Source organism: Equus asinus, chromosome 11 (assembly GCF_041296235.1).
Source record: "Equus asinus isolate D_3611 breed Donkey chromosome 11, EquAss-T2T_v2, whole genome shotgun sequence".
In the NCBI taxonomy this organism is placed as follows: domain Eukaryota; kingdom Metazoa; phylum Chordata; class Mammalia; order Perissodactyla; family Equidae; genus Equus; species Equus asinus.
Window position 1 is genome coordinate 69,558,199 of NC_091800.1, and position 14,842 is coordinate 69,573,040.

General features: G+C 37.6%; 1 protein-coding gene across 1 annotated transcript in view; it reads right to left on the minus strand.

Moving 5' to 3' along the window:
* The window catches only part of UGGT2 (UDP-glucose glycoprotein glucosyltransferase 2), a 184,373-nt gene that overhangs the window by 2,582 nt on the left and 166,949 nt on the right, over window positions 1–14,842 (minus strand). Inside the window, exons 37-38 of the mRNA XM_014864866.3 lie at window positions 9,620–9,736; window positions 5,451–5,577 (exon numbers count right to left, since the gene is read on the minus strand). Coding sequence (XP_014720352.3) covers window positions 5,451–5,577; window positions 9,620–9,736 — 244 coding nt within the window. The remainder of the gene's footprint in view (window positions 1–5,450; window positions 5,578–9,619; window positions 9,737–14,842) is intronic.

Consider the following 14,842-nt stretch of genomic DNA (forward strand, 5'->3'; position numbering starts at 1 on the left):
CTTCCCAAAAACAGATGAGGAGGGAAGATGTCCAAACTCATTTTACAAGGCCCGCATTACCCTGTACCAAAACCAGACAAGGACACTACAGGAAAATAAAATTACAGGTCAATATCCCTGATAAACATAGATGAAAAAAATCCTTAACAAAATATTAGCAAACCAATTCCAGAATACTTTAAAAGGATCATACACCACGATCAAGTGGGATTTATTCCAGGGATGCAAGGATGGTTCAACATCCACAAATCAATCACTGTGATACACCACATTAACAAAATGAAGGATAAAAATCCTATGATTATCTCAATAGATGCAGAAAAAGCATTTGACAAAATTCAGCACCCATTTATGACAAAACTCTTCAACAAAGTGGGTATAGAGGGAATGTACCTCAACATAATAAAGGCCATATATGACAAGCCCACAGCTAACATCATACTTGGTGAAAAGGTGAAAACTTTTCCTCTCAGATCAGAGACAAGGATGCTGACTCACCATTTTTATTCAACATAGTATTGAAAGTCCCAGTGAGAGCAATTAGGCAAGAAAAAGAAATAAAAGGCAATCAAGTCAGAAAGGAAGAAATAAAACTGTTTGCAAGTGACATGATATTATATATAGAAAACCCTAAAGACTCCACCAAAAAACTGTTAGAACTAATAAATTAAGTTGCAGGATACAAAAATCAATATACAAAAATATGTTGCATTTCTATACATTAATAACAAACTATCAGAAAGAGAAATTGAGAAAACAATCCCACTTACAATTGCATAAAAAAATAATAAAATAGGAATAAATTTAACCAAGGAGGTGAAAGATCTGTACACTGAAAATTACAGAACACTGATGAAAGAAATTGAAGATACAAATAAATGGAAAGATATTCCATGGTCACGGATTAGAAGAATTAATATTGTTAAGATGTCCATACTACCCAAAGCAATCTACAGATTCAATGTAATCCCAATCAAAACTCCAATGGCATCTTTCACAGAAAGAGAACAAACAATCCTAAAATTTTTATGGAACCACAAAACACTCTGAATAGCCAAAGCAAGCTTGAGAAAGAGGAACAACACTGGAGTCATCACACTCCCTGATTTCAAACTACGTTACAAAGCTATAATAATCAAAATAGTAGGATATTAGCATAAAACAGACCCATAGATCAATGTAACAGAATAGGGACCCAGAAATAAACTCACACATATATGGTCAATTAATTTAAAACACAGGAGCCAAGACTATACAACGGGGAAAAGAGAGTCTTTCCAATAAATAGTGTTGGGAAAACTGGACAGCACCATGCAAAAGAATGAAATTAGACCATTATCTCACACCATATACAAAAATCAACTCAAAATGGATTAAAGACGAACTAAGACCCCAAACTATAAAACTCATAGAAGAAAATATACGTGGTGAGCTTCTTGACATTGGTCTTGGTGATAATTTTTTGGATTTGACACCAAAAGCAAAAATAAACAAGTAGAAGTACATCAAACTAAAAACTTTTTGCAAAGCAAAGGAAACCATCAACAAAATGAAAAGGTTACCTATGGAACGGGAGAAAGTATGTGCAAATCATATATCTGATATGGGGTTAATATCCAAAATATATAAAGAACTCATACAACTCAACAGCAAAAAAAACAAACAACCCTATTAAAAAATGGGCAGAGGACCTGAATAGACATTTTTTCCACAGACGACATACAGATAGCCAACAGGTACACAAAAAGGTGCTCAACATCATTAATCATCAGGGAAATGTAAATCAAAACCACAATGAGCTATCACCTCACATCTGTTAGAATGGCTAGTATCAAAAAGACATGAAATAAATATTGGCAAGCATGCAGAGAAAAGGGAACGCTTGTGCATTGTTGGTGGGAATGTAAATTGGTGCAGCCACACTGGAAGACAGTACTGAGGTCCCTCAAAAAATCAAAAATAGAACTACCATACTACCATATGATCCAGCAATTCCACTTCTAGGTATTTATCGGAAGGAAACAAAACACTAACTCAAAAAGATATATGCATGTTCATGGTTACTTCAGCATGATTGACAATAGCCAAGACATGTAAGCAATCTAAGTGGCCATCAACGCAGGAGTGGATAAAGAAAATGTGGCGCATATATACAATGGGACACTATTCAGCCATAAAAAAGAAAGAAATCTGGCCATTTGCAACAAAATGGATGAACCTTGAGGGCATTAAGCTTAGTGAAATAAGTCAGACAGAGAAAGACAAATACCATATGATCTCACTTATATGTGGGTTCTAAAAAACAAAAAACTGAGCTCACAGATACAAAGAACAGACTGGTGGTTGCTAGAGGTGGGGGTGGGGGATGGGCAAAATGGATGAAGGGGTCAAAGGTACAAATTTCCAGTTATAAAATAAGTAAGTCATGGGGATGTAATGCAGAATACTACGACTATACAGTCATGTGTCACTTAATGATGGGGATATGTTCTAAGAAATGCATCACTGGGCGATTTCATCATTGTGCAAACATCATAGATTATAATTACTTAAATCTAGATGGTATGTCCTATTACACACCAAGGCTCTGTGGTATTAATCCTATGGGACCACTGTCATATTTGCAGTCCATTACTGACCGAAATGTTGTTACATGGCACATGACTGTAGTTAGTAACACCCTATTGTATATTTGAAAGTTGCTAAGAGAGAACTTAAAAGTTCTCAACACAAGAAAAAAATACAATTTTATAACTATGTGTGATGATGAATGTTAATTAGACTTATTGTGGTGATCATTTTGCAATATAGACAAATATAGAATCATCATATTGTATACCTAAAACTAATATGTCAATTATATCTCAATTAAAAAAAGAAAAATAACAATAGGTCATGACCAAGTAAAGTTTATTTTAGGAATATGAGAATGCTTCAATATTAGGAATAACAATTCCATATTATAAAAAATATTAATGTACTTTACCATATTAATAAATCCAAGCAAAAAAATCATATCGTCACCTCTATTTCTGTTGAAGAGGCAGCTGATAAAATGCAACCTATTCTTGATAAAAACAGTGATTAAAACAGGAATCAATGGCTATTTCCTCAACATGATAAAACACATTTTTTAGTCCAAAGCTACTATCTTACTTAATGGGGAAACACAGAAGGTTGGCCAGGCAACCTAGGAAAAAGAAAGGACACCCTCCTCCCTGTAAACAAAACCCAGAAAACATCTGGGGCTAGATAAGCTGATTCTAAGGCTTGTATGGAAAAAGAACCAAAAAGGACACCCAGGAAAAGAACAACAAAGAGGGCAATGAGGGGGCGATGAGCTCTACTTGACATTAAAACATGCTGTCGATCTTCCAGAATTAAAGCAGCATGTGATGGGCACAGGCACAGAGAACAGAGGCGCAGAACAAAAAGTGCCAAATGAGACATAAATAATATGGGAGTTCAGTATAGGATAAAGATGCAATATAAATCTGTGGAACAATGATTATTAATTTTTTTCCAGTGTTGGAAATGTTGGACAACAATCCTCTTGGAAAAAAAGGGCAAAGGGCAAGAACAAATAATTGAAAAACAGAAGAAATACAAATGACCCTTAAATATATGACAAGATTCTCAACTTTTATCCTGTTATGGTGGGAATTATGTCCCCACAAAACGCATATGTTGGAATCCTGACCTCCAGTACTTCGGAATGTGACCTTAGGTGGAGACAGGGTCTTTACAGAGGTACTCAAGTTAAAATGAGGGTAGGAGGGTACACCCTAATCCACATGAGCAGTGTCCTTATAGGATGAGGAACACGGACACAGACGTGTGCAGAGGGGGGATGATGTGTAGAGACTTCGGAAGAAGACAGCCGTTTACAAATCAAGGAGAGAGGCCTGGAACCGATCCTTCCCTCCCAGCCTGCAGAAGGAACCAACCCTGACAACAGTTTCATCTTGGAGTTCCAGCGTCCAGAACTGTGAGACAAACAATTTTTTTTCTTTAAGTAACCTAATTTGTGGTACTGTGTTACAGCAATCCCAGCAAACAAGAAGAGAATTATTTCTCTTATCATACACCTGCAATTTTTCTTTAATTAAGATGGGGTCATATTATAAATATTATTCTAAAACCTATCTTTTAACTTAAAAATATACTGTCAGCACAAATACACCTATCTCAATTCTCTTGAAAGGTTACACTACATTTCATTGTATGTATCCATGTTTATGTAATCACTTCTCTGTTGATGGATAGATTTCTATTTCATTATTAAGAACAGGCTATAATAAACACAGTATATACCACACTTTTATTTTTTAAATGTAAATTGCTTGAAGGAAATTGCTAGGTCACAGGGTGTATATATTTTAAGTGTTATACATGGTGCAAAACTTCTGTAATTTATACAGCTACCGTATGTATGTGCACAGGAGAGTGCTCACTTGTCAACACCCTCACTAACGCTGGGTATTATTAATCCTTTAACTCCTTCCAATTTAAATGATAAGAGAAACATTTCATCTCAATGTTTTGTGCATTTAAAAATTTCTGTGAGGTAATTATGTAAATTTTCCTTTCCTTCCTTTTCACCCTCCTTCCTCTCTCTTCTTTAAAAGAGTAAAGAACAATCGAGAGAGACAGGCACTGATGAGGAAAGGAATTATGAGGGAATAAAGAAGTTTACACTAGATTTAAAAGAACATTCAACACATATTTGTTGAAGGTTTATGTACGGTGATGAAATGCCAAGGTAACTACATGGCCCTGAGCTAACATCTATCCCAATGTTCCTCTTTTTGCTTGAGGAAGATTGGCCCTGAGCTAACATCTGTGCCAATCTTCCTCCATTTTGTATGTGGAATGCCACCACAGCATGGCTTGATGAGCAGTGCCAACTCAACACTACGCCACTGGGCTGGCCCCGTAACTACAGTTTTTTAAATCTAAGAAATGGGAACAAATCAAATCCAAGTGACCCTCCAGCCCATGACTAAGGCTACTAGAACCAAGACCAAATTTCCATAGAGAAACTTATATTATGTCTGAGATTAATTTGGGAGATAGGTGGTAGTATTTTCAGTTAGATACGTAGGCTTTTATTAAACTTTAGGGCTTGGATTTTCACATTTAGGAGAGTCAGTGTGATCTTAAAGACAAGTGGTTCTTTTTCTTTGATTTTCACCTCTCTCTTGTGTCGGGAGGCTAATGCTACACTACCCACCTATGTGGCGCTACAAATTAAAGCTATAACCGGGGCGGGGGGGGGGAATAGGTTCTCTATCCACGATTTAAATTTGTGAGCATAAAAATGAAGCTTTTAATCACATCCAGACTCTCCTAAAGAAATTATGGCCTAAACATTTGAAGACTTCACTAAGAAATGAGTTTGTAATCTACGCTAATTTCACTTAACGCAACAGTGCAGAACGATGACTCACTTGCATTTTTCTTCTTGTTCTCCAGGTGCTCTAACAGCTGTCGTATCTCAGCATCGTACTCCACCCATTCTGGGACAATCCTGGCAGCAGCTTTCAGTTTGGGTTCTTTTGTTTTGGGATTATTGCACTAAAAGTTTAAATAAAGTTTTGTTAATAAAAAACCGTGTTCCAGGAGATAAAAGGACCTACTTGAGGACACTGCTGTGTCACTGAGCAAACAAAATGCGTTTTATACAAAGCAGAGCCCTGAGTGCTAAGTACCTGAAATACTGGAATTAGTCTAACAGTGAAAGGGCCAAATGAAATGATAAGTCATAGCTTATGTAAGCAGTAAGTGTTTAATGCAAATATCTCAATCAGAAATTTAAGCAAAAATTGGTTAAAGACATTCTGATGGTTCAGAAGAAGTTTGTCAAACAACTCCATAAAATATTTTGACAGAAGATCTAATTACATGACCATTCTGTAAAAGAACATAGCAGACTGTATTAATAAATATTTTCTTGCCTTTTCTTTGGACTAAAAATCTGTTTTTTTATACTTTATGCTTTCTACAGATAAAACCATTTGTCAGCCTTTAGAAATGTCTAGAGTTTCTTCAGAAGAAGCATTCATTCCCCTTCTGTTCTATTAGCAATTGTGATGATATTAAAAATCAGTTAACTGGAACTCATTTGTCAAAATACTGATAGTCATGAAATTCAGAGCAGTCCAAAAATCTCCATGCCTTAAAAATACTTAACTTGTCTGCGTAATAAGCACAGTGGAAAAACAATGGATGTGGATCTTCAGTCCTCACAGTTCCAACTCCACACTTACTGGCAGTAAGACCCGTCCGTACACATCACTTAACTTTGTGTGTGGATGGCGGAATCTTAGTTTCTTCATCTGCGAAGGAGGAAACTAAAACAAGATCCTCTCCAAAGGTTCCTCTAATATATAATCAATTTAAACTACTTAGCAGTTTCTTGGGAAATTAAATAAAGGTTAAATGGCAAAAAGTATAGGAGAAGGTTGAGAAGGATCTGATTCTGGGTGTATTCAAAGGTACAGCTGACAAGATCTGCTAATGAGCTGGCCGTGAGTTGTGAGAAAAGAGAGGCATCAAAGATGCCCAGAGTCCTTGGCTTGAGCAACATAAAAATGGAGATGTCATTGACTGAGACAGGAAAAACGATGAGAGGAACATAGACCACACAAAGGTACAGAGGTATCCCATTTGCTCTTTACAAAGCATTAACAGAGAGTGCATCTTGAAGGTCGCTTCTTCATGAGAGATGTGGCACATTTTCTTGTGGTTGCCACAACTTGCCTTCCCCTTAATGCCTTGTGGGGAAGCTGTTAGCTATGCGCCATGAGGCTGTTGTCTTAATCCTTTCCTCAGCAAGTATTTTCAGTTCATTCCATTGTGGATTCTATTTTCTACAGTACTATATTCCTGAAGCAAGCAAAAATCAGGATTTTCTTTGCAGAAATTACCTTTACAGGCAATGTGTTCTATAAAGTGAAGATAATGGAACTATATTCTCTCCTTTTAATTGTGTCAGAAACTATTAAAATAAAAACACTAAGCTTTTCTTAGTTTTTCATGCTACATTTTCTCTTGTTGTTACAATCTATATAGTAGTGCTTAAATGGGGGCGTCATGCCCCTCAGGGGAGCTTTGGCAAGGTCTGGAGACTTTTCTTTTAGTTGTCATGACTGGGGGTAGTGGGTGCTACTGCCATCTAGTGGTAGAGGCCAGGGATGCTGCTAAGCATCCTACAACACACAATCGGTTCCCTGCAACAAAGAATTATGCGGTCCCAAATGCCAATAACCACCAGGTTGAGAAACCTTGATTGAAATAGAGTTGAGATAACATTCATAAACACTCTCATTCTCACCTTCAATACCGTGAATCATGTTTTTTCCTCTTAGGCCATTTCCTTGGGATTTTTCTGTATTCCCTTAACTGTTTTCCCCAAGATAATGGCCAAAAGTAATATATTCTTTCATTTTTAAGTGTTTCTGTGAGAGAAATGGTTAGGCATTCCACCAAAATTTATGCCACTTGTCCTTTTTCTACGTAGACGATTGCTAGGAAGTAGCTACCCACCCAGGAAAGACGTTTCTCAGCTCCTCTGACATCTAGATTGTGACCACACAACCAATTCCTACAAAGGGGTCTTTAGGAGTCAGGATGCATTCCCCACACTCCTTTTTCCCTTCCCTCCAGATCAACCCTATCCAATGGAAATATGATGGAAATCACGTAATTTAAAATTTCCTAGTAGTCACATATAAAAATGTAAAAGGAACAGGTGAAATAAATTTTAATACTATATTTTATTTAACCCAATGTATCCAAAATGTTATCAGTCAATATGTAATCAATATAAAAATTAGTCATGAGATATTTTTATATTCTTTTTATTGTGCTTCAAAATCTTCAAAATCTGGTGTGTGTTTTGCGCCTTAGAGCTCAATTCAGACTATCAACATTTTAAGTGTTCAATGGCCACACGTGGCAAGTGGCTGTCATACTAGACATACCAGCTCCAGATGGATACAGATGATGACAGCACCCTAGAGGATGAAGAAGCTGCAGATGGATGGAGACTGGTCCCTGAGTTATGACGTACAGGGAAGCTACTCACTGACAGGACACTCTCTTAGGTCCGTGCTTGGTTGAGTGCGAAACCATTGAAATTTGGGGGTTTGTGAGAGTAGCTCATGTTCACCTAAGTATTAAAGGTCCCAAGGAGACCTTATGTCACTAATGTGTGAGTCACAACCTGATATGTCACAAAACAACCTTAATAACATCTTATGAGTTATATTCAGTAATGTTCTTGACTGCTCTTTAGAAAATTCCCTTGCTTTCTTCTTAACAATGCCATCTTACTTGTTTCTGCTATATTCTATCAATTATGATTGCACACGAACATGTTGGCATGCTACTTCTTTCTATTCATTTCTACACATATCTGTAAAAATGTCCCTATATTTTACTGTCCTGTCCTGTTTTGTTCAAAACTGTAAGAATTTTAAAATTTTTAGCTTATTCTTCAGTGAAAATTTTGTATATAATTATTTTATACTAAAATTAGCACATAAAAACAATATGGTCTGAAAAAGAATGATAATATCTTCTAACTATTACAGATAATATCGTTTTAGAATGTAAGTTCTAGACAGTTGGACAATAAATCAGTTTGAAACATTTCATGTCTAGGAGAGTTAACTGCGTAGCAGAGTCAAACTGCTTAAAATGAAAATCTAAGAAAAGTTTTCTCAGAAGTAAGGAAGTAAGAAAAATAGACATGTATAGGATAATTTAAGTAGACATAGAATTATTTTGGTTGTTGTCTTTATTTGGGAAAAATATTGGCAGGAGAACTAAACTGAAGATATATTAAGATGATAGCTAATCCATGAACATTTCAGCCAGCCCATGGCCTTTCTTTCAAAAGCCCTTGTGCAGAAAAGAGTTAACACAGCAGGCCTGAGACTGCTATTCTTAGAAAGGTCTGCTTGCAAGGCTGGTCCTTGCTGGGGTCTGGTAACTTGAGTTTCAGGAGTGTTCCCACCACTCCCTGATAAGAATGGATCACTGTGCCTAAACTGTGCAAACAACACGGTTTATGCTGAACACCTGCTTTCCTTCTGGATGCTGGGAATTTTGGTGAGTGCCAGGCAGAGAGGGTGCTTATGTGATCAGCCCCCAATAAGAACCCTGGGCTCTGGTTTCTAATAAGCTTCCCTGGTAGACAAGATTGCACATGTATCCTGGACTTTCTCACAGCTTAAGGAATGAAGCTTCTCCGGTGTAACTTCACGGGGGAGAACTCCTGGAAGCTTGCCCCTGGCTTCCTCTGGACTTCCACCCTGTGTGCCTTTTCCCTTTGCTGACTTTGCTTTGGATCCTTTAACTGGAATAAATCACAGCCATGAGCATGGCAATAGTCTGAGTCCTGTGAGTCCTCTTAGTGAATCATCAAACCTGGGGTGGTCTTGGGGGACCCCTGACACAGCCCTATGCTCACCATCCTAACCAAATATAATAATAAATAATAGACTAAGGAGCAGTGTACCATATGTGTGCCATTCCATTTGTAAAAGAGAAAGGATTTCTATCTGAATATTTTCTTACCTGCTTATATACAAATGAAAACACAGACACTCACCAGATCAATTGTTTTGGCTCTTTGTTTGGACTCATCATCACACCAGGTTTCACACCACAGCCAGTCTTGAGGAAGAGACTTAATGGCAACTTGGTAAATCATATTATTGGGAAGATCCTACAGAAAACAATGATTTACACAAAGAGGGGTAGAAATTATAGTCGGAGTGAACAAAGTTGAAGATGTCATTTAGACTATAAACAGATCCCAGAAAACATATGCAAATCTGAGATATCTCTATATTTTTAAGCTTTAAGTATTTAATTTGACCCAATCATCTTGTGTCATGAATGAACCCACGTACTGCAACTGAGCCCATACCTGCCCTGGACTTCACTCCTAGCATCAGGGATGGAGAGGGAAGCCCAGAAACCCACCACACCACACTCCTCCAAATGGATAGCCTCACTACTTCTCTCTGCCTTGAAATACCAGGATTAATCCCTCAAACTGTGCCTTCTATTACTGTTTATGTTAGTCACCACCAAACTCTCCAGCTTCTGAGGCGACTTTTCATTTCCCTGTTAGGAAACAATGCTCCATGAATATCTTCACATTTCTGCAAGCTTAGGGCTTTCTAAGTAAAGATTGCTGGCACCGGGGTTAAAGGATGTTTAAGTGGCAAATGAGCCTAATAAGTTGAAAAGAGAGACCTCTGCAGAGATTTGGAGATGCCTTCCCCAGAGATATTTGTTTATAAGCCAGGGTTGTAGAGCCCTCCCCCTTCTCTCCCCAGAGAATATCTATTTGCATTCCAGAGCAAAGGGGATGCTCCTCTCTCCCAGAGGCCATGACGGGTATGTGTGTGAGTTGTCTCATCTGTTTCAAGATTCATAATTTTAGGGTTCTTCTCTCCACAATCTTATTAAACACCAAATTGAAAGTCCTAGCTAATGCAACAAGACAAGAAAAGGAAATAAAACGTATACAGATTGGAAAGGAAGCAATAAAACTGTCTTTGTTCACAGATGACAGTATTGTTTATGCAGAAAATCCCAAAAATCAACAAAAAACCTCCTGGAACAAATAAGCAATTATAGCAAAGTTTTAGGATACAAGGTTAATATAAAAAAGTCAATTGCTATGTACCAGCAATGAACAATTAGAATTTGAAATAAAAAACATAATACCCTTATATATTAGCAGCAACCCCCCCGCCCCCCCAAAAAAACCAAACTAACAGAAAACTGAGGTATAAATCTAACAAAATATGTTCCTCCACATGAGGAAAACTACTAAATTCAGATGAAAGAAATCTAGGAAGATCTAAATAAATGGAGAGATATTCCATGTCCATGGATAGGAAGACTCAATATTGTTAAGACGTTAATTCTTCCCAACTTGATCTATAGATTCAACACAATCTCAATCAAATTCCCAGAAAATTATTTTGTGGATATCGACCAACCAATGCTAAAGTTTATATGGAAAGGTAAAAGACTCAGAGAATAGTAAACACAGTATTGAAGAACAAAGTCAGAGAATGAAACTACTGAACTTGACATCATACTATTAAAATCTACAGTAATTAATGTGGTATTGGCAAAAGAATATGCAACAATAGATCAATGGAATAGAATAGAGAACCCCAAATATGGGAATTATTTGTACTTTCTGCTCAATTTTTTTCTGTAAAAATCATTTTAGATCAGAACTGATCTAAAAAAATAAAGTTCATTAAAAAAACCAAAGCTTAATTTTTTCCAACACCCTTATTTTTGGAATCCATTCCTCAAATAACCTGGTCTGTCATCTTGTCTCAGCCACTTTCTCCCATGGTCCTGACCTAGCCAAGTCCTACATAATTTCAATTTCATGCTCTCACTCTCTGACCATCTCTTGATTTTCAGCTCACTCTATCAAATACTCAGATATCAATACCTTGTGACCCTCACTGGGACCTCCAATCAATTGATCCTTTTACTACTTCATTGTCCCTCACTCCCTGATGTCTTTGCTCCCATAGCTTAACTTTCATGGTTAATTATTATAGTTAATCTCTTGAATATACTCTCCATTGCCTTATTCTTCTCAGTTAGTTGTACTCGCTTGGGAAAATTATAGTCCTGGTTAAATCCAAACCTCTTTACTCACACTCTTGCAACTAGACACGGCTGGCAACACACAGACACACACACAACCCATGCAGACTGCCTTCATTTAACTTCATGAACAGAGATCTTAAGGGGGACCTTAATGTTGTCAGACAATATATACATACGTCTATTCTGTTCTAACCCTTTCTTAATTATTTCACTCATTCTCCTCTTATATTCTCCCTTACCCTCTGTGTAAACAATAATCTACTTTTTCTATGAGTTTCTCTAGTCTAGACTTATCATATAAATAAAATCATATAACACGAAGTGTTCTCTTACATCTGGCTTCTTTCACTTAGCATAATGTTTTCAAGATCCATCCTTGTTGTAACATGTTTTAGTACTTCATTCCTTTTTGTGGCTTAATAATATTCCATTTCATGGATATACCACATTTTGTTTAACCATTCATCAATTTATGGGCATTTGGGTTGTTTCCACTTTCCACTTCTTATGAAGAATGCTGCTATAAACATTTCTGTACAAGTTCCTGTGTGGGCCTTCTCTTGGGTATATACCTAGGAGTGGAATTGCAGAGTCATTTGGTAACTCTATGTTTAATTGATTGAGGACCTGCCACACAGTTTTCCAAATTGGCTACACTATTTTACATTCCCATCAGCAGTGTATGATGGTTCCAATTTGTCCATATCCTTGCCAATGCTCTAGTGTCCATCGTTTTTATTATAGCCATCCTAGTAGGTATGAAGTAGTATCTTATTGTGGATTTGATTTGCAGTTCCTAATGACCAATGACGCTGGAACATTTTTTCATGTGTTTATTGGCCATTTGTATATCATCTTTGGAAAATACCTATTTAAATCCTTTGACCATTTATTTTTTTGAGGAAGATTAGTCCTGAGCTAACATCTGCCACAAATCCTCCTCTTTTTGCTGAAGACAATTGGCCCTGAGCTAACATCTGTGCCCACCTTCCTCTACTTTATATATGGGATGCCTGCCACAGCTTGGTTTGATGAGCGACATGTAGGCCTGCACCTGGGAGCAGAACCGGTGAACCCTGGGCCACCGAAGTAGAACATGTGTACTTTACCACTATGCCACCAGGCTGGCCCCCTTTGACAATTTTTTAAACTGGTTGTCTTTTTGTTATTGAGTTGTAAGAGCTCTTTATATGTTCTTGATACTAGTCTCTTATCAGATATACGATGTGCAAATATTTTCTCCCATTCTGTGGGTTGTCTTTTCACTTTCTTGTATCTTTTAATGTACAAAAGTTTTTAATTTTGATCCAGCCCTATTTATCTATTTTCTTCTTTTGTTGTTTGTACTTTTGGTTTCATATCTAAGAAACCATTGCCTAATCCAAAGTCACAAAGATTTAGGCCAATATTTTCTAAGAGTTTTATAGTTTTAGCTCTTTACATTCAGGTCTTTTGATCTTTTTTGAGTTAATTTTTGTATATGGTGTGAGGCAGAGGTCCAACTTAATTTTTTACATGTGGATAGCCTGTTGTTCCAGCACCTTTGTGGAAAAAGCTATTTCTTCCCCATCCTGGCATGCTTGTGAAAGATCAAGTGACCACAGATGCATGGGCTTATTCCTGGACTCTCAATTCTATTCCTTGATCTATAGTCTAAACTTACGCCAGTCTACTCACCACACATATACATCTATGTACAAATGTATATATATTTTGGTGAGCAAGATCGTTGCTGAACTAACATCTGTGCCAGTCTTCCCCTGTTTTGTATGTGGGACGCCACCACAGCATGGTTTGATGAGTGGTGTGTAGGTCTGCGCCCAGGATCCGAACCCATGAACCGCAGGCCGCTGAAGCAGAGAGCACGAACCTAACCACTATGACATTAGGCTGGCCCCTAACTGTACATATTTAAAGGGTACAGTGTGATTAAGTTTCGCATAGAAACATTCCTCTGACACCATGACCACAATCAAGATCACTGAATATATCCCAAAGTTCCCTCGTGCCCTTTTGCAATTCTGTCCTCCTGTCCTTCCCACATTCACCCTACCTAGCTCCTGGGCAAGAATGAAGTGCTTTTTGTCACTATGGTTAGTCTGCATTTTCTAGAATTTTATACAAATAGAATCATACAATATGTATACTTTTGGACTGGCTTTAGATCAGCATAATTATTTTTAGATTGAGCCATGTTGTTACATGTACGAATAATTCATTTCTTTTTACTGTTGAGTAGTAGCATTCTATGGATATATCATCATCTTGTTATCCAATCTCCTCTTGATAGACATTTGGGTTTGTGGTAGGCAGTTTCTGATATGGTTCCCAGCAATCCTTGCCTCCTGGGACCCCTTCTCTTGTGCAATTCTTTCTCCTGGAGTGGGGCTGGACCTAGTGACTTCCTTCTAACAAAGAGAAAATGGCAAAAGTAATAGGATATCAGTTCTGTGATTAGATTACAAAAGACTGTGACTTCTGTTTTGCTGGCATTCTCTCTCCTCTGACCCTTCTGGTACGTTTGCCCTAATGGAGAAGGCCAGCTGGCAAGAAACTGATGATTTCCTGAGTCAACACCAAGCAAGGAAATAACATCTTCAGTGAAACAGTTCTTGAAGAAGTGAATCCTGCCCACAACCACATGAATGCCCTTGCCCAGTTAGGTCTTCAGATTAGGTGGCAGTCCCTGCGTCAACACAATGACCGCAGCCTTGTGCAAGACTGTGAAGCAGAACACCCAGCTAAGTCAGGCCCTGATTCCTGGTCCACAGAAACTGTGTGTTATTTAAGTTGCTATGTTTTGGGGTAAGTTGTTATGCAGCAATAGATAACTAAGACAAGGTTGTTTCTAGGTTTTGGCTTTTACAAATAAGGCTACTATGACTATTCACGCACAAGTCTTTGTGTAGACGTGGTTTCATTTCTCTTGGGTAAATGCCTCAAAGTGGAATGACTGGTCATATGGTAGGTGTAAATTTAAATTTATAAGAAATCATCAAACAGTTTCCCAAAATGGCTGTACCATTTTACATGTGCATCAGGAATGTACAGGAGTTCCAGCTGCTGCACGTCCTTATCAGCACTCGGCATGGCCAGTCTTTTTAATGTTAACCATTCTAATAGGTGTGCAGAATTACTGTTGTTTTAATTTTCATCTCCCCAACAACTCATGATCTGT